Source organism: Macaca thibetana, chromosome 4, assembly GCF_024542745.1.
Source record: "Macaca thibetana thibetana isolate TM-01 chromosome 4, ASM2454274v1, whole genome shotgun sequence".
Lineage (NCBI taxonomy): Eukaryota > Metazoa > Chordata > Mammalia > Primates > Cercopithecidae > Macaca > Macaca thibetana.
This window is the reverse complement of record NC_065581.1, coordinates 55,107,507-55,129,168: the sequence shown is the minus strand read 5'-3', so window position 1 is coordinate 55,129,168 and position 21,662 is coordinate 55,107,507. Positions and strand designations below refer to the sequence as shown.

Below are 21,662 nucleotides of genomic sequence, written 5' to 3'. Positions count from 1 at the left end.
GCTAGAAATGGAGAAGCCTTTTCCCTTCATTCAATCTTCCATTCTTGACAGTGTTGGGCTGATACTTTTTTCCTTTCTCATTGACGTCTCTGGGAAAGAAATGTCTGTGTGTTGTTTAGAAGTCTCCTTTCTGATATGGTGACACCTGAGGTATTAATGCTCTTCTCTCTTGACACATTTCATAAAATGGTCGTTTGTGAGATACTACTCTCTTTTCCTTCCCTTTTTTCCCTTTGAAATTAAATCAACTTCCACCCAAGGAAAAATAAATGTCCTGAGATGAGATTATCATAATTGTTTTGATAGGCAATTGATGTAGGAGTTAAGAAGAAATTACTTACGCACATAGTGAGGATACGGAAGTCCTCAGTAAGGTTTTCCTTTAAATGAAAAGCAGCCCCAAATCACTTTCCTTTCTAACAAAGAGCAGCCTATAAAATCGAGTTCCAGACATAGATGTTGTGCCAATCATGTTCAAAATGGCTCCATCTTTCCCTCTTATCAGCCATGTGTATGCACCTGTAATCCCAGCTACTCAGGAGACTGAGGAAGGAGAATCACTTGAACCCAGGAGGGGGAGGTTGCAGTGAGCCAAGATTGCACCATTGCACTCCAGCCTGGGAGACAGAGCAAGACTCTGTCTGGAAAAAAAAAAAAAAAAAAAAAAAAAATAGGATGGGGTGGCCAGCCTTCAGCACATGCTATATAAACGTTACACCTGATCAAACCAATATGTAGGCCCTATGTAAATCAGAAACCGTCTCCTCAAGCCTGACTGTAAAATCTGGTGAAAAACTCTGCCACCTGCTGACCTTTTCCCTTTCGGAAGCCACCGTCTCTCACCAGAGAGAGCGCTGTTCTCCTTTCTCTTTTTTCTGCCTGGTAAACCTCTGCTTTTAAACTTCTCATATGTGTGTCTATGTCCTAACTTTTCTTAGTGCGAGACAACAAACCCCAGGTATTTACCCCAGACAACGTAGCCACTTCACAATGATAGTAAACTTCAGACAGATCTCGATGAACTATTGTGAAGAAAGTGGAAAAATACCTTTTCTTGCATAGATTGATATATTATCTATAAATCAAGAGAGATTAACCAAACGAGATGCGTAATAGCAAGCATTATATTACTTAAGACATATGCATTAACTAAGGGGCCAAGTCCATAAACTATTATTTATAAAGCAACTTTTGATAGAATATTCTTTTTTGTAATCTTTAATTTCCAATATCTACATGAGATGAGTCAAAAATTCATTTTCTACATTTACCCTTTACTTTATACCTCACCCTTATCCTATTTTCCCGTGTATCTGGTAAAGGGTTGGAGTTGACCCTGACAGCTCAGTTTTAGAACCTCTGATACCAGTTGTCTTTCAGCTGAGTCAGCCAATGAGAAGTATTGATGAGCATTTGGACGGCATGAGAGAGGGGGAGGCCACAACGTTTCTCCAACTTCCTCTCTGCTTCAGCTGGCAAATTTGGCAGCGCCATGTCTTTTCATGGCTCCAGTTTCCATCAGTCATGCTTATAGCTACTGGTGGGATAACACCAGCCCCTAGATTCCAGTTACAGACCTTTGAATTTGTTTTGTCCCTCAGTCTAGAGGTGATGGCAGCTTTCTACTGTTGCTCAGCTCTGGGTTGGCTCACCATTCCCCATTGCCCCCCAGATTCCCCACTGCCTAGGTAAGCAATTTCTTTCACTACATTCCTTCTGTTCAAAACACTTACAGAAGTTTCCTTTCTAATGATTGAACCCCAGCTAATAAACTTCATTGCATTTTATGTATTTTTAAGATAATTTTTGATTATTCATTTTAAAAAAACTGGGGAAGCTTATTTGTTATTTAGAATAAAATGAGATCATACAAACGTCATGAAATAGAGGAGGCCATACACCCTTCAAGGTTTTTCATACTTCAGTTTGTGGGAGGAAACCATCTGGGCATCAGTTAAATTAATTCTGCAAATGTTTACTCAATCCCTAGGGTCGGGCAAGGAATATACTAATCATTAGTTTCTGAAAGTTGACTTGAAGCCCTTGAATAATAAGTAAAACTAAACAAGCTCTTTAAAGTTGTAAAAATGGTAACACTATTCAAGGGAAGACACTGATTCAACAAACCTCAATAATAATATTTTCCCTATTCCATTGATATACTTCCGTCCCAACTAGTTTCTATATCTTCTTTAGGTCTGTAATTGCTAGATGAACACACTGTGTGCTTTCCTATGGGTCTTACTAAGGTGGTATTTTCTTTTTCTTTTTTCTTTCCCTTTGGATTTAATTTCCTCACCATTTGGTGTCATTAGAGAGTCAGGACTTTTTGAAACAGCAGAACCTAAGCTCACAAACCACAAAGTGAAAAATTAATTCCAATATCTATCATCCATTTGCACAACAAAGGTGAAAGGGCACCAACGTAATCCCATGTTTTTTATAGGCATGTTAGTCATCTGGCATTTTAGCGCATTAGAATTTATTACTTCAGCAGTCTTCAACATTAAAAGCGTTTTAAAAGTATTTTAACATCCACTATAGACACTGTTGGTGCCCTGCCCACATTACCTCACCTGTACCATTTCAGTGGACATCAAGCTACCAGAACCTGCCTTTCTTTGCTTGTGAGTTTTTTCTGACACTGGAACCTGTTATTCCCCCTCTTTTGCCAGACTAGAAAGAACAAGGAATCCATGGACCCCAGGAACAGTCCTCAACCAAAGAACACTTCTTTCCTCAGGTGTTATGGATCTGAAGAATGTAGAAAGAGTCCTCAGTGGGATAAGAACTAGGTCAATATACCCTTTACTGTCCACCATCACTAGCCCATATCATTCCTCACTGCCTTCTCAGTGTTCTCTCCATGGCCTAAACAAATTGTTCATGCTCAAAACTTTGTCTTATGGGCTGCTTCTAGAGGACCCCAAACAGAGAAAAAAACAAATTATTTCTCAACTCTTTGGGGAAATGTCAGCCAATCCCAACAAGGTGACTCACCCTCATGCATATTTTCTAGGGGAGAACCAAGTGACTAAAGGCTGCTTCTGATAAAGCTACAGTGATTAATGAAGAAATCAACAATTGCAACAACACTTCACCTTTCTGTGCTCCGTTCCCTCACATTTTCATCATGTCTAGCTTCTCTAATCAGGGTATCTTTGGACACAATAACAGAACAAATATCCTAATGATCAAAATTAAGATGATAGTGACCAGAAATTCAGGCCATGGAGAGCCCACCATTGTAATTATAATCAATTGTGTTCACTTACTGATCAGCTTTGCTTCTGGGTTTATTAGTTTTCCATTTAAGATGTCAGTGAGTTATTAAAAGATTATCTCCTTTCTCAACCATTGCTATGATGCTATTTTTGTTTCTCTGACTATACAGAACTAAAAATTACATGCAAATGAGTGCCAATTTAGCTTACTTTTTAGAATTTCAAGCTGTAAACTGTGATAAAAGTATATTTATGATAAAAGTGTATATACATTCTTTCTGAATCATGGCATCATGTTGCTGTTTTGGGGTGGTAAATCTTTTGTTATCTTTCCAAATACTGTTTTGCAGCTGATATTAATAGACTTTACATAAAATATTCCAGCTTCCCAAAACAGGGCTGTGTGTATGTCAGAACTGTACTTCTATTGTTAGCCTCCAAGCTTTTCCATTACTTAACATCTCCACCTCACAGGCCATTGCAGAGTACAGCAGAGAGTAGTTATTTCCTGTGGAGAGTTGCTTTTCATTTTGTGAATACATTACAAGGTAGGTTTAGGCAAATGAGAGGAAACAAAATGTTAAGTTATTGAGATAAACAACTTATAATCTATTTCCACTGCTTAAGCAAAACATAAGCAAGGCTTGAACTAAGAAAGTGTTATTTGGATGAAAAGAAAGTTATAAAGATGGCAAATTGCTGAAATTCTAATTTGCTTTTTGTTGTCTAAGATCCTCATTGATCAAAGAGAGAAACCACACCATTTCTACAAATGAGTGCTAAAAACTGTTAAGGCAGATGCCATCACACTGTTTGTGAACAATTAAAGGCAAAAGGGACACCATCATGACAGAAAAATGAGGCAACCTGGGAACTTTAAAGGCACTTAGGCACTCTGCTGTCCTTTATTGGTGTTTTGTATGCTCAGTAATATGAAGGAAGCAGAAGCATAGACCGGGGGGGAAATAATAAAATAGATAGATTATGTTAACACGGTGAAGAGACAAAGATTCCATTGTCACTAAGAATGTCATATTGCTAAACTTCAATTTAGGGGGTTACTTAAAGGCATGGCCTTATGGAAATTTAATGATACGTTATGGTTCATCGGAACTTGTCAGTTGGCCCCAAGCTGCGATAATCAACTTTTCAATGTCAGACTCATTTACTCCTCGAAGAATTCTGAAATAGCCATTCTCTCCCCATGACTTTCCCCAGGAATTGGCAGCAATCTGCAGAAAAGCAAACAAAAAAAGTTGAGAAACATACTTAGGTATTAAAAAAAAAAAGCCATTGGAAACCCATTTGTAACTTTAAATGTCTTTGATTTATCATAGACTATAATTATCAAGAACCTACCTACTTTTAAATAATGGTTGTATTATGTGTCAGTTACACTAATATGCAGGCATGTTGGCAATAGCCAGAATTGATATGACTCTTCTGAGTTTCCCAGAGTACTAAGGTAACATATGCATGAGCTTTTGAAATGCCACATCAGAAGATATCATGCAAGCTGCAGTTATAGAGTGTCTACTATGTGAACAACAGCCTGTGCTAGGTGCTGGAAGACCAAAGATAAATAACACGTTAACTTATGTTCAGAAAGTTTCTAATCTAATAAAGAATGACCAACATAAGGCAAGTGCTAAGATGGAAATAGGTACAGGGTATTTTTGAGGTCAGACAAAGGGCATCTCATTTACTTGGATGGGTCAGGGAAGACATTGTTGAAGCAGTGTCACATGGGATGCATATTAAAGCCTGAAAATAAATTCACCAGATATAAAAGGAGGAAGGGAGATTCAAGTAAAGGGAAACAGTAAAATCATAAACACCAAAGCATGAAATAGCATGAAGTAGTGAAATGAAGCAATAAAATTGTTATAATTAGATCATGAGACAGAAGCAGAATGGTAGGTTATGAGGCTGGAAGGGGAGGAAAGAACATCCATAATGAGACAATAATAGGAAAGATGATGACAAGCCATTGAGTTGATTCCAGCAGGAAAGAAAGGTGGGCAAATTCATGCTGTGATTAGATTATCCTATATGATATGAAGTGGATAGATTTAGGAGGGTAGAGACAAGAGGCAGAGTGACTAGCTAGTAGACTCCTGTAATAATTCAACTGGATAAGGGAAAATAAAATACTTGAGAAATCTTCAGAAAGTAAAATCAACAGGAATTAGATTTGTTTTTAAATTCCTCTTTCTAAAATGCAGAATGGTTGGAGTAAGTCCAAAATGACTCCTGGTTTAAAAGCTTGAATGAATAAGTGTGTGATGGAGCTAAAATATCAATGGAGTACATGGAAAATATCATGAAGGCCAAAGGACACACAGAAGGGAGTTAGTTCCACAACTAAATGCAGCAGAAAAGCCCAGTAAATTAGCGGCTTCATCTCAACAGCTCTCACATTCACTTCCCATTTACCTTACACTGGGACTAAGAAAATATTCTCAAGGCATAAGGTGTCGAATTGAGCTTTCACTGTTTTCTACAATGTAAGAGAGGGGCAGATTGACTCAGCATCAGAAATTGTCATGACATCAACCTTAAGAAATAGTCAATTTTTATCAGCATTTCTTTTTAAGATTTGGCTCTTGGCCTCCTTAATCAACCCTGACAGTTTAAAGGAGCACTCTCAAAACTATGTCTAAAATTATAAATTCAATTTATTATTTCAAAGATGAAATGGACTTTGAATAGCTGAGACGGAAACAGCATCAATGTGCGTGAGAGTTCTAGCACCAGTGAAATACACTAAATGCCAATTTTCATATTTTTTAGTCAGTTCATTTATCTATATCTATATATCAAATAAAATTAGTCACAACCTAACAAATGGCTAGGAATAGTAATATTTGCAAATTCTTGCAAATATGATATATAACACCGTACCCATTCTCATTGGAATATCTGAAGATTATTACTATCCAAAATTTCATAATTACATTCTTGGTAAATACAGGAAAGGTATATAAAGATTATATAAGCAAATATGAATTTATGTGCTAATGAGAGCCAACCATAGGTTTGCATCTTCCTACTCTCATTTCTTCTATTTCAGCATTTATTTTGTTTGTTTCTTCCAAATGCCTACATTTGTTTGTATTTCATTATAAAGGAAATGATTGCAATGCAGGGGAGAAAATTTCTAAAGATTTAACTTTTTATCTTTTGTATTGACATACATGATACAGTCACATGTGTAAAGTGTATTAATCTTAAGTATACAATTTAGTAAATTTATAAATGTGTTGATGAAGTTTATGTTCATGTAGTCTCCACTTAGATTAAGATATTAACCATTTATAGCACCCCAGAAGGTCCACCATGTTGCCTTCCTGTCAACATCCATCCACCCTCCCCTCCCCATCAGCTTTTCCTATAATTGATCTTTACAACAATGGAATAATGCAAAATATATTGAGGTTGACTTTTTTTTAGCTCAAAATAATGTTTCTGGGATTCATCTATGTTTGGCATATGTAAGAAATTAATTCATCTTATTACTGTTTATTTTCATTGTGTGATTATACCACAGTTTATTCACTCTCCTGGTGATAAACATGATGAACATAAGTAGCTGCTCCATTTACACATCTATCAGTAGTGTAAGATTCTATTTATTCCAAATCTTCATCTATGCTGGATATTATCAATCCTTTTAATTTTAGCTCACTTAGTGTATATGAAGTGATATTTCATTGTGGTCTTAATTTGCATTTCCTTGATAATTAGTAACATTGACCACCTTTTCACATGGCTGTTCAGGCCATTTGGATATCCCCTTTTTCTGAAGTTTCTGTTTAAGAGTTTTGTTTTATTGAGTTACCTTGGTCTTCCTATATATTTGTAAGAATGTCTATGTATTATATATGTGAGGACTTGTCAGATACCTTTCCAGATACATAGTTATAGATACATTTTTCTTTTTCTTATAATACTGTCTTTTAAATAGTTGTTCTTATTTTAATGTAGTCTGATAATTCATTCTTAAAAAGTTGATTTTGTGCCCGATTTAAGAAAGAGTTTTCTAATAGATATCACTGTCTTTTAAATAGTTGTTCTTATTTTAATGTAGTCTGATAATTTATTCTTAAAAAGTTGACTTTGTGCCCGATTTAAGAAAGCGTTTTCTAATGGATATCACAAAACGTATTTGTCTATGTTTTCTTTGAGAAACTGTATTATTTTGCAATGACATTTAGGTCTCTGCTCCATCTCAAATTGTTTTTGTCTGTATTTAGTAACAAAGGGATCTAGGGTTTTGTTTTTTGTTTTTTTTTTCATATGTATATAAAGTTTCTGTGACCTATGCATTGGTAAACCATGGCTCCTGAACCAAATATGGCTCACGGAGCCCCTTAAAAGCAGATTTAGAAGTCAGAAATTTTGTTTTCCCTAATGGTCTTGAAGATGTAAGGTACTCTGTTGAGAGAGGATCTGTAAAACTGTGTGAGGGAGCCACATGGATGGAATTTCAGGCATCGTCTAAGATCTGAGAATATCCTCAGTCAGCAAGAAAACGGGGACTTGGACCTACAACCAAAAAAACAAGTCTACCAACAACCACGTGAGCCTAGAAGAGGGTCGTAAGCTCCAGAAAGGAACACAACTCAGACAACACTTTGATGGCATCCTTGTGAGATCATGAGGAGAGGATCCAGCTGGGTTCGCTAGATTTCTGACCCACAGAAACAATGCGATAATAAATGTATGTTGTTTCAATCTGCTAAATCTGTGATAGTTTGTTACACATTAATAGAACAGTTAAGTGCTGAATTTTATCAATGCATTTTCTGCACCAATTAAGATATTCAAGCCGGGTTCGGTGGCTCAAGTCTGTAATCCCAGCACTTTGCGAGGCAGAGGTGGGTGGATCACCGGAAGTCAGGAGTTTAAGACCAGCCTGGACAACATGGTGAAATCAGTCTCTACCAAAAATACAAAAATTAGCCAGGTGTGGTGGCAGGTGTCTGTATTCCCAGCCACTCGGGAGGCTGAGGTAGGGAGAACTGCTTGAACCCGGGAGGCAGAGGATGCAGTAAGCCGAGATCACGCCACTGCACTCCAGCCTGGGCAACAGAGGGAGCTCCGTCTAAAAAAAAAAAAAAAAAAAAAAAAAAAAAAAAAAAAAAAAAAAAAAATTCATGTGTTTTTTTCTCCTTAACTCTCATAATTTGATGAACTATATTGGTTGATTTTAGTACTTGAAACCAACCTTGCATTCCTAATGTAAGTTTCACTTATGGAGTGTTATCCCTTTTATATATTTCTTTTTTTTTTTTAATTTATTTATTATTATTATACTTTAAGTTGTAGGGTACATGTGCATAACGTGCAGGTTTGTTACATATGTATACTTGTGCCTTGTTGGTGTGCTGCACCCATCAACTCGTCATTTACATCAGGTATAACTCCCAATGCAATCCCTCCCCCCCCCCCCCTCCCCCCTCCCCATGATAGGCCCCGGTGTGTGATGTTCCCCTTCCTGAGTCCGAGTGATCTCATTGTTCAGTTCCCACCTATGAGTGAGAACATGCGGTGTTTGGTTTTCTGTTCTTGTGATAGTTTGCTAAGAATGATGGGACATGGATGCAGCTGGAAACCTTTTATATATTTCTTAATTGTAATATTTTGTTTGGAATTTTATGCTCATGAGAGATATTAGCCTATAATTTTTCTTTTTTGTCTCGTCTCAAACAAGTTTTGGTATTGGTGTTACCGCTTCATAAAATGAGTTTGGAAGTAACTGTTCCTTAATTCCTATTACCTGAAAGGATTTGTTGTAAAATTCGTTTCATTTATTCCTTAAATGTTTGGAAAAATTCACCAGTGAAGCCTTTTGAGCCTGAGTTCCTCTGTGAGAATAATTTAAATAGGTTCAATTATTTTTCAAATTGCTCCATAACTGTTTAGGATATTTTCATACTGTGTGGGTTTTTGATAAGTTTTGTTTTCTGATAAATTTATCAATTTCATCTATATTTTCAATTATAATGGTATAACTTTTTAATAATATCCTCTTATTACCTACTTAATATCTATTGAATCTGCAGCAACGTTCTCTTTTTTCATTTCTATAGTAATTTGTCTCTCCTCGTTTCTTTTTCGGTCTTCCTAGACATTTAATCTTTCTTTGCAAAGAATCAACTCTTTGTTTTGTTGATTTTCATATATTATAATATGTCTGTTTTCTTTTACTTTTTTTTTTTTTTGCTCTTCTGTTTATTATTTCTTTCATTTTATCTTTGGTTTAAATTTTTCAGCTTATTGATTTATTCTTTTCAACATTTTAAAAAATACGTGCATCAATTTCAACCTTTCTTCTTTTTCAATGCATGCATTTACTATTACATTCAGTGCCGCTTTACCTAATAACAAAAGTTTCATTGTAGTATATTCTGTACAATTTCAATTATTTAAATTTATTGAATGTGCGCTATGGACCAGTATGTGGTCAATATTGGCAAATAATTTCATGTGTACTTAAAAAGAATGTATATTCATGAATATTTATATGTAATAATCTATGAATTTCAATGACATAAAGCTGGCTAATAGTTTTTTTCAATCTTTCATACCTTTACTTATTTTTAGCTGCTATTTCTATGAGATACCGAGACATGTTTAAGTATTTGCCTACTTTTTTTCTGTAACTTTTGGTGTATGTTTTTTTGAAACTGTGTTATTTGAGCTTCTGTTTGTCTAAAAAGTCTTAATTTTGTATTTATTTTGAAGAAAAATGTCACCATGCATAAAATTCCATGTTGGCACGTTATCTTCATCATCATTATCAATATTATTATTTTATCCAGCACTTTAACAATGCCATTTTGTAGTCTTCTACTTTCCTTTTATATTGTTGTTGTTGAAATGCCAGCTGTCAGTCAGTGCTGCTTTTCTTGAGAGTAATGTGTCATTTTAAATAGTGCCTGTTTTTAAATTTATATTTTTTTTATCTTCAGCTGTTTGATCATGAAATGTTTGAGTGTGATTTTCTTGCCATGTTTGCATTCATGAATTCAGGAACTCATTTTTTATTATAATTTCAGTTCTGGGATACATGTGCAGAACGTACAAGTTTGTTACATAGGTATACACGTGCCACGGTGGTTGGCTGCACCCGTCGACCGTCATCTACATTAGGTATTTCTCCTAATGCTATCCCTCTCCTAGTCCCCCACCCCCGAACAGACCTCAGTGTGTGATATTCCCCTCCCTGTGTCCATGTGTTCTCATTGTTCAACTCTCACTTATGAGTGAGAACATGCAGTGTTTGTTTTTCTGTTCCTGTGTTAGTTTGCTGAGAATGATGGTTTCCAGCTTCATTCATGTCCCTGCCAAGTACATAAACTCATTTTTTTTATGGCTGCATAGTATTCTATAGTACATATGTGCCACATTTTCTTTATCCAGTCTATCATTGATGAGCATATGGATTGGTTCCAAGTGTTCGCTATTGTGGACAGTGCTGCAATAAACCTGTGTGTGCATGTGTCTTTATAGTGAAATGATTTATAATCCTTTGGGTGTATACCCAGTAATGAGATTGCTGGGTCAAATGTTATTTCTGGTTCTAGATTCTTGAGGAATTGCCACACTCTTTCACAATGGTTGAACTAATTATAGATTGAAACTCTCCATCTAGATTTTTCTTAATTTTTTAAAATAATGGTTATTTTAAAGCCTGCATCTAAAGTATCATCTATTGCTTCTATTGATAATATTTTTCCCTTGGTTGCTGGTCACATCTTTGTGCTTCACTTGTCTCATTTAACTCAAACAAATCATAGCATGCCTATTACAAACCCAGTCCTCACTTTATGCCCAAACCTACCAAACACTCCTAGGCCAAAAAATTTTCTCCAGATTTAGCACTCTCATTTTTTTAAAAACAAAATTTTGGAAAAATCTTGATATTTTCTACTTATGTAGTAGAATCTGTGGCTTGCTGCTATGTATTATATTTTACTTAGTAGTGAAAGACATCCAATATTTTTATTATAAAAATAGATTTATGTCATAGGACTATTTGTAAATACTTTGAAACATCCATATATAATTGTGAAGAAATAAAACTTTCCTAGATTTCTCAGTGCTCTTGAATAAAGTTTCTGCTTCCCTGACCCACAAAACATTGTATATAATATAAAGATAGGGAATGTTTTCTTTCACTTCTCCTAAAAATATTCTACTCTTCTCATACCTTGAGAATTAGATATGTAGCCGTTCATTTAGTTTAATGATCTGATCTGAAGGGATAACAAAACTTCTCTTATCTCTTCTAGAGGTTCAAAGAGAGCAGAGACAAGGTCCTAAAGTAAGTTCTAAGGTGGCAGAAGTATGGGGATGTTATCTCCTTCGGTATTTACATCTCAAAAGATATGCAGCCCATCATCTGGAGACTTTATCTGCTGTTAATCTGGCCCTTGGAAAGATATGTTTATGTTCCTAAAGTTTATAGTGAGAACATAGGATCCTCTTCAACTCATCATAATGGAATGAAAGATTTTTCCTTCCTGTTGGGAAAGGAGGAAACTGCTTGACTCTCTCCTGTAAACAAATGGAGAAAATCTATTGTTCCTTGTCCCTCATTTATGAGATATAAACTGCTACCTGTGTAGACAAATTTTATTGACTCTTATCACATCACTGTAGGACTAAGGTGTGGGGGATGCATGCTGCTATATTACTCTGGTTGTCGATCTAGTTATGAGTATCTGTTAAGAACTCTTTACTTCTGACCCAGGTGTTATATCTCTAGCTACGTCTATATCTATAACTATATCTATATCATCTATATCTGTGGGATAATATCTCAGACCTTTCACAATTCTTTACAAAACGGTACAACAGTACTTAAATATTTCATATTTTAATTAAACCACTAGTATGTTTTATAAAAAATAAAATTATTTTAATTACTTGATTAGTTTTTCCTGAATGCATAAAGTTATTCATTTGCTCATTCAGTGAGTATTGTTTATATTCTCACTATGTACCAATCACAATACTTTACCCTTGACATACATTGGTAAATAAGTCAAATATGATCCAGACTCATGAGGAGAACACAGTGTAGTAGAGAAAAAGCTTCAATTAATGTGCAAAATATTATAAATTTTAGTCTGATTATTGTATTTCTACTGCTCACATTCAACAGTTTATCAAACAAATCATAGCAGAAAGAAATCTTACCCCTAGCCCCATGAAATAAAATTTTCTTTGAAGATGTTTGATAAGTAGTAAATTCAGAATTGACAGTAAGTACAACAATGTACTTAAAAGGGATAGTGTGCATGTATGTGTTAAATATATGAAAATGAGTGAGTACATAATCATACTTAGTGAGTGTGTGTGTGTGTACACATGTACACTACCTAGAGGTATGGCTCTAGGGTGGGAATGATCAGGTTGAGGATGAAAGGGTCATAAAATGTTTTCCTCTGCACATTCATTCATATTCACTCAGCAAATGGCCATCAAGTGCTATATGCTAAGAACTGTTGTGAGTTAAATACATTAATCAAAGAACTTGGTTTTGTCTCTAAATATTACATTGTTATGAGATTAAATAACTGTTCAAATTTATTTAATAAAAATCCTATGCAGCAACTTAATAATAGGTATTCAAATAACATATCCTAGTATATAACTTATTTATTTTAACTATTGGACATTAATGTTGATTGTTGGCTACTCATTATTTTATTTTAATGAGAAAAATTAATTTTTAAAAGCTCAGTTTAACTATAAAGAAGAACCCTTCTACTTAAAAGCATAATACCTCCATATATCAACAACACAAATATAAGGTATGAACACACAATTGGGTGATTGAATTCTGTGAGTGCCTTATGAAAAAATATACCAAGAGTCATTCTGATGAGTACAAGTTCTAGCACCTAGTGTTTTGTAAGCCAAAATATGCCCTCTAGTGTGTACATTTAAATTTAAATTCCATGGTAAGCATTACCATCTAGACTTTATTCTATCTGTATAAAAAGGTACATAATATTAGGACTTTGGACAATTGACCAACTTGTTGTAATAAACCGAATATTTGATATAATATGTTCCAATCTTCTTCAAATAGTTTCTTGCCTGAAACTTTCTGTTATTTTGAGACTGGATATTGGTTCTTTCTGAGTAAAGACACATGTGTATGTTATAATTGGCAAAAAGAAAAAAAAAAGCCTTAACCTATAGGATATATATACTAACATAACAAAAGCATCAAGTTCCTTGCCATATAAATATATATGAGGGAAGTTTAATCAATACTTTAAGTTTAATGTAGAAGATAATAGAACAAAAAGTTACCCTGTTGATTCTCAACTTGAAGAAAAATAAACACTGATTTTTCTTTTACAATTTGAAATACTAGGAGTTGAGGAAAACTATAAATACAATATAAATGTTTATAATGAGTTTTGTGCTGGTGAAAACACTGATGTTATCAACACTATTACACAACCGAGGATGTGACTAAATAATACAAAGCAGGCAGAGGAACAGAAGATTCAAACATATTCACTTCAGAGCAAGAATTCAACTGGAAAGAGATACATACCCAAAATTTTTCTTTCCTCCCTTGTGCTCCTCTCAGTGTGCCCCATCTACAATTAATAACAATAATAAAGATTGGTATGGTTAAAATGTTTGGTTTGCTTCTTGAGAGAATGCAGATTATTTTCATTCCTACATCTTTTGTGTTTTCTCTCTGTCCCATCCTGTTTCACAATGGAAATATCACTATTGCCCTACAGAAATGTGCTTGTATAGTTTTCTTCTTTACCATAACATTATTTATGTGCACAGAACAGACTCATCTATATATAAATGGCTTGAAATCAAACTCATTGATCACAGGAGAGAAAGACTAAGGCAACTGGGATACAAAATTTTTAAAATAACTTAAAAAATACTTATCCTCAAAGACTTGGAATTAACTCAAATGCCCATCAATGATAGACTGGATAAAGAAAATGTGACACATATACACAATAGAATACTATGCAGCCATAAAAAAAGATGAGTTCATGTCCTTTGCAGGGACATGGATGAAGCTGGAAACCATCATTCTCAGCAAACTAACACAGGAACAGAAAACCAAACACTACATGTTCTCAGTCATAAGTGAGAATTGAACAACGAGAACACATGGACACAGGGAAGGGACCATCACACATCAGGGTCTGTTCAGGGTTGGGGGCTAGGGGAGGGATACCATTAGGAGAAATACCTAATGTAGATAACTGATTGATGGGTGCAGCAAACCACCGTGGCATGTGTATACCTATGTAACAAACCTGCACGTTCTGCACATGTACCCCAGTACTTAAAGTATAATAATAAAAAAAGAAAAATTAAGATTAAATTTAAAAAATAAAAAAGAAGGTACAACCATATTACAGAAGAAATTAAAAGTCATAAAGTGATAAAAATACTTGTCCTCTTTATGTCTAGTCCCTTGAAACTCTACCAAACAATTCTACCACTCTACCTTAAATGGCATAAACTAAACATTTCTAGGACTACTGTTATAAACCATAATGGAAACACAGACACTTTTGTAGAAGATGGAGTTTATGTAAAAATATTTATATATACATATTATTTTATAAAGTGGCTTTGTGCCTAACGTAGAATTTTTGTAAACACATGTGTGTATGAATACAGAAGCTTATATTCCCACTACTGCTCCATTCTGAATATAGCACTTAACAGCTCATAAAAGACCTAAACCTACATGATTTCATTTTTCTTCATGATTAAATCCAGAGAAGTAGGTATTATTAACCTGTTTTATTTACCAAGATAATGGAGACTTGTCCAATATCATACACTGGGAATTGTTGAGCCAAGACTCCAAGTCTCACATTCTTCTTAATACATTATATTGATTTTCTTTTACAGACATATAGGCCCCATTTGCAGTTTGTACTTACTTTCATGTAATTTGGTGAATTATGAGCGCATAATTAATTCTGCCTACATATTACCCCATTAACCTAAACCTAATATTCAAACTTCCAACAGCAGGGTTCCTTTAAGCTAAACTATGGTCTACCATTACAAAACAAACATACCTAGGAGAGATACAAATTTCCATCATGGTCAGTTTGCAGAAGGCTATTTTTAATAGGGTACAGAATAGAATGATGGCATCACAGCATGGAGGTATTGCCTAAAGATGACAAGTTTATGGTAGGGCTCTTGTCACACACACACACACACACACACACACACACACACGCAAATCATATAATCATATAATGTATTTGGATCCTTTGGCATGAGGGTGAGGGAAGAAAAAGTGATTTGGGGTGTGCAAAAACACTAAAGAATAATTTTGCTTTCTCCTGTTCCTGATAGAGACTAGGAGTGGTATTTGCACTGACTGCCGTCTCATTTTATTCTCTGCTGCATACAAGGGTACAGTGCTCCAAATATTCTGGGTGGTTAACTATGTAAGTTGAAACTGGTTCAATTTCCAAAGACATTTTCCAGTTTTATAATTGCATTTATGTTCTTGTAACTTTTCTTTAAACAGCCATCACCACTGAAAAAACTTTACCATTCCTAAGTGCCCCAAAATATTCAAAGTCCATTACCTTCTTCAAGTAGTAGATCACATCTGATATCTTCAAGCACTCATTTTCTACCCATTTATAAAAGCTGTCATAACAATTTCAGAAAGACTTTACCACTCAATCAAACTTCCTTGTGGGTCGTCTGGTTATCATTTATGTTAGCTATTCATGCAAAATACGAAATCCAAGACTAAATCAGAAGAATCTAAGGGATCATTTAACTCTAAGATTAGAGGCACAGGAGGGACCCAATATCTGAGATCCCACCAGGTATGGTGAGAAGGTAGAGACAGTCCTGCTCAAGCCACCGTGGAGCCTCCTACGAAAGAATTCCCAATCAAGAAGGAAGGATTCAGGCATGATAAGCTGGACTTAGTAACGAAGCCCTGAACAAAACAGACAAGTAGCAAGTGAGTATAATTTGTTCTCTCTCCCTTGGGTCTGTCCAAGCTCAACTACTACACTGGACTCAGCTGAGGTTGGAGATGGGAAAAGGGCAAGTCAGGCTTGTCATTAAAACCTCAAAGAGCTATTTTATAAAAAGTTTGTATATTCTATAAAACATTTTAAGAATACTTAAAAAGAGGATAGAGCAAAGTGATAAAAGTTTCCTTCCTACTTTATAAGATCTTTCAGACTTCTTGAGCTCAGTGCGTTGAGGATGGTGCATGGGAGGAAGAAGAAATAGAAAAGTCATACAAAGGAGAAGAGGAACTTCAGAATGTAGTGTATACTTTTTATTATTTTCGTATTACTGAATAAATGAAAAGTGAAATAAAATCCCTTAATATGGAAACTTTCAAGAAGTACGAACTATTATTACTTTTACTTTTGTTCAACTGCCATTATTTTTCATTATGTTTCTATATATTTTGTTACAATTTTCCAAGCAATAATTTCACTGATGTAAAAGACAACAACAATCCTTGCAAATCTTTCAGCTCTTTAGAGTTGCTCTAACTTTCTTTTCAAGAAACGTGTTTATTATATACAATTTTAAGATGCTCATTTAAAACACCAGTCATTCTAAACCCAGAGAGAATAGCAGCGTTCAGATTGTTATATGCTTTCTCAAAATGGGCAGCCAAGCCAATTATCCAAGTCATTGACTAGAGGTGACAGAGGAAAAGGAAAGTAAGGCAACCGAGTCTAATAGTTTCAGAGACTAAGGTGCTGGTATAAAAAAAATTAACAAAAGGTGTTAACCTTTATGAAAAATTCAAATGAAAAGAAAATATTACACATGGAAAATACCACCACAGAAGCTATTGTGCAGTTAGTTCACCTATGTTACAGCCTCTGTGTCAAATGATGAGCAAAGTCCATTCATCACAGGATTTAACATTTGCACTGCAACCTTCAGCTATCTCTTCTCTCCTCTATCTTCTCTAGACAGTTTCTAAGATGGTAATCACATATTTCATAGAGTGATAATAATGGGATCTTGTAAAAAAAAAAAAAAAAAGGTTTGTGGGTTGTTCCCCAATGATATTATAGCAAATTCCTATGCTTAAAACATTTATTTAAACTAAAATAAAGGTTAACTAGTGCAAAACAAGAAGGCTACTCATTTTATTCACTTACAGGAAAGAGTTCCCATCTTCTCGAGGGCATTTTTTTCCTAATATATGTATGTTCCTAAATTGTGGTACTATTCCTTTGCTTGCTATTATACCAACAGGTTGAAAATTCTAGAAATATGCATATATTTTCACAAATGTTCTCTTATAAGTCAGTGGCTGTCTCTGAGGATATGAGGATCTTCATTATATTCATATTTGCTCCAAATATAACTATATGTACTCTATTTCCTTTTACGTTTACCTCTTCATTTGAAGATTATTTACAAACATTTGTTTAGACAGACCAGAACCTTACTTTACTGAGGTTATTTATTTATTTATTTATTTATTTTTGAGACACAGTCTCACTCTGTTGCCCAGGCTGGAGTGCAGTGGCATGGTATTAGCTCACGGCAACCTCTGCCTCCCAGGTTCAAGTGATTCTCCTACCTCAGCTTCCCGAGTAGCTGAGATTACAGGCAATTGCCACTGCGCCCAGCTAATTTTGGTATTTTTAGTAGAGATGGAGTTTCACCATGTTGGCCAGGCTGGTCTTAAACTCCTGACCTCAAGTGATCCTCCCGCCTTGGCCTCCCAAAGTGCTGGGATTACAGGCGTAAGCCACTGTGCCCGGCCTACTGAGGTTATTTCTATACCTTTGTGAGTATAGTGGGTTCACAAGTTTGAGAGATCTTAATACTGGCTATTTGTTTTTTTTGTTTGTTTGTTTTTGTTTTTGTTTTTATTTTTCCTCAAGGAAATCTACTTAATATGGTTCTTTGGAATTGTTTCTACTTCATTAAATTGTTTCAATTATTTGTTAAGACCCATTAATACCTTTTCCCTCAAAATTTAGTAATATCTGGGAATACGCTGGTTTTGAAAAAAAATCTGGGCAGCTCTTAGCCCATCTACCACGTTCCCTAAGGATGCATGAGTGCTGCCTGAGCCTTTCTGTCTCCCTGCATTGAGACTGGGTTTCCATCTCTCACTCAATGCACATAATTATTTAAGCTCTTCCTTCAGGACAGATTTTATATGCCCACTTTTCATGAGTTCCAGAAACACCACTTTTTTTATATATAATATGAAAAGTCTTTATGGAAAGACCATAAAGTTCCTGCGGAGTAAGGTATTAAAACCCATAAAACAGTGATTTAAGACCTTGTACTTCTACGGTTATTAATATTTCCACGCATGTTCCTTTTAAAAGGGATATTGTTCTTTTTAGATAAGTGTGCTAAACACTAAACTTCTCTAAACCCTATTTTAAGTTATGCCTAGATAGTAAAATTATTGGAACAGAATAATTGAATAATTTGCGTATGACTTTAAATGATTTTTTTTTCTTTTCCTTGGTTTTGGAAGATTTTGCCAATGAGGCCCATACACCCAGTGAAGTCAGATTAGATGTTGTAAATAAGAGAGGGTTGAAAATATAACTTTATTAAAGCAATATTTATATTCCCATAAGTAACCCTTTTAAGGTAAGCACAGAATCTCTTCTGTATACTACAGCTGTTAATTTCTACTTTTTTTCAACAAATTACTGGTTAGCCCAAAAAAGACACATATTTTGCTTTCAAGAAACTGTCAATCTAATGGGAGTGATATTGAGGAATGAAAAACAAGAATATAAATAAATAGAATTATATAAGTGTCACTTTAAAAAAGAAGCATATATTGAAAATTTCTACAAGTTAACAGATGAAAACATTAACTCTGTGCCAGAGGCAAAGATGACTTTCTTCAGAGTAGAGTAGAAATTTCTTCTTGACACGGGAGTGTAGAATTTACAGCAAAATCAGCAGGTGCAGTCATAGAACCATGAAAACTTCACCTCTGCCTATTCCAAGAGCAGCACTTGGTCCAGTGTAACTGAAGGAAAGGGATGAGAGTGGTGGGGAATGAAGTTAGGCAGGTGTGGCTCAGGCCTCCAAGAGTATTCGTGGTTACCAGACTTGGCATTTACAAAGTTGGTGATAAAGAGCCATTTGAATATGGAATGTGACATGATCCAGCTCTGGTGTTAGCATAGGATATAGTCTCCAGGGAGAGCAGGCTCTAAGCAAAAGATTAATTTTGCAGTTCAAGTAAGAAATAATGAAATTCTGAATAAGAATATGAGACCCATAAAGTAATGTTGTTTTTTCTTTAAACAATTGTATCCTCAACATCTAGGACAATGACTTTCACATAGTTGACCCTAAATAGATATTTGTTGAGCCAGTGAATTGAAGTACCTTGGCAGAGAGAATGAATAAGAGGGAACAAGTTTGAGAGCTACTTAGAAGGTAAAAGTGGTGATTTGTTGGCCAATTTATATGGAAAGAAAGGGATGAGAAAGAGTCAAGGTTAGCAACAGCATTTCGAAGTTGAATGAATAGGTACATCAAATGTGCACTACTTGAGGTACACATTTGTACACCTCAAGTAGTAATGTACTTGTACAATTACACATTTGTATAATACTTCATATTATACAGAGATGTGTTTCTGATGATCAGGTTAGTTTATCATTGCCTAAGACAGTGGTTACAGAATTGCTTCACCTTCTTTTGGATTTTCTCTGCTGATATGGCTCTACACATAAACCTTTAAATTAATGGGTTTTCTGTGTTTCTGACAAACAATAAGCCTAAGAACGAAGAAAAACTAATTTCCAAAAGAAATTCTGAAACAATCTTTCACTACAGGAATTCGTCTGTGATGAGAATAATTATTTCCTAATTCACATGGTAAGAATACATTTGCTTAGGGATTGGATTCCTTAAAGCCAGCCTCGCAACCATGTAAGAATCTGGAGTTAGAAGAAAAAGAAAAATCGTTTTATTTATTATGATGGTAGGTATATTACACTGTAGCAGAATGACCCAGACCAAAATGTTGCAATATTTGGGAAGATTTGCTATTTCTGGGATCTCTGCATGTACCCAATAGACTAATACTAGGGATTCAAATTCATGTTTTCTGAGCAGACAAACTCTGTAGTAGTGAATATAAATCCAGACAGATTAAAAAAAAAAAAACAGTTTTAAAACAGTGGACATGTAAAGACATTTTATGCAGAACACCATACTTGGACAGGAAATTTTGGAGCAAAACAAGGAGCAAATATATCATATAACCTGATATGGAACTCCAACCCTTCTTATTAAGGAAATGAAAGTCAGATAGGCTACCAGGATAAAGAAACCACTAGATGGGCTTCAAGTCAATAACAATGATATGACCACACTGGATATAAGATTTAGAGGTAAGACTGCAGATAGAGTCTTAGTTCCCATTACACAAAGATTTGAAAGATAACTGCAGGAAGAATAAGGCAAAGATATGCAGGCTTTTATTTTCTTATAAATGTTCTACCTGAGATACTTAGGAACTTCATTTTTAAGAAAAGCTCATGCTTAGTAAATGAAGTGGTATTGAATATGAGAAAGTGCTAATTAATGCTACATCAAAGATGGATAAAAATAGACTCTATGGGAAAGCAAAATGAAATGTGGGCATTCCCTACCACCCCTTAATTTTCTACTTGAGCCAAATGTTAATCAAGCTAGGGTTCAATATATCTAAGATCAGGTACTTTTATCGATATGTTCTGCCAGGAAGCTACAAATTTTATCACAGATTGAGGAGCAGATGATGGTTCATGAAATAGCATTTTTTGCATGAAAATATTAATATCACACATGATCCTGTGTACCTAATGTTAATTATCTAAACAACACTATACCATGCCTACCATATTCCTTATATCCTGATGTATCAGGAAGCAAGAAGATTACAAGTGTAGTATCACATGTAATTTGACCTATGAAAAGAAGTATGGAGAAAATTGATAAATGTGTATGCCCAGTTCATACTCTGGTCAGAATGTCCTACTGTAGAACTGAGAGAACTGTCCTTCTGCATTTATTATGCTGGCAGAATATGCATTAAAACATCTACACATCTACAACAATGTGACATGTGCTGAGCAAAGAGAGAGCAAAGACCAAAATCATATATAATGATGAATGATAATTGACTAGGGTAATATCTTTGTTTGTTTGTTTGTTTGTTTGTTTGTTTTTGAGACGGAGTCTGGCTCTGTTGCCCAGGCTGGAGTGCAGTGGCCGGATCTCAGCTCACTGCAAGCTCCGCCTCCCAGGCTTAGGCCATTCTCCTGCCTCAGCCTCCCGAGTAGCTGAGACTACAGGCGCCCGCCACGTCGCCCAGCTAGTTTTTTGTATTTTTTTTTTTTAGTAGAGACAGGGTTTCAACGT

General features: G+C 35.1%; 1 protein-coding gene across 7 annotated transcripts in view; it reads right to left on the bottom strand.

Annotated features, from left to right (window-relative positions):
• Positions 1 to 2,220: 2,220 nt before the first annotated feature.
• The window catches only part of TINAG (tubulointerstitial nephritis antigen), an 85,538-nt gene continuing 66,096 nt past the window's right edge, over positions 2,221 to 21,662 (bottom strand). For 3 of the 7 annotated variants that reach the window (XM_050789567.1, XM_050789564.1, XM_050789562.1), the window contains 2 exons: positions 13,810 to 13,855; positions 2,221 to 4,456 (listed from right to left, as the gene is read on the bottom strand). In XM_050789567.1, the coding sequence (XP_050645524.1) occupies positions 4,322 to 4,456; positions 13,810 to 13,855 (181 nt within the window). In that variant the 3' untranslated portion in view covers positions 2,221 to 4,321. Of the gene's footprint in view, positions 4,457 to 4,505; positions 8,332 to 13,809; positions 13,856 to 21,662 lie in introns of those variants that run through there. The other 4 variants (XM_050789565.1, XM_050789566.1, XM_050789561.1 and 1 more) reach the window with 4 other exon arrangements.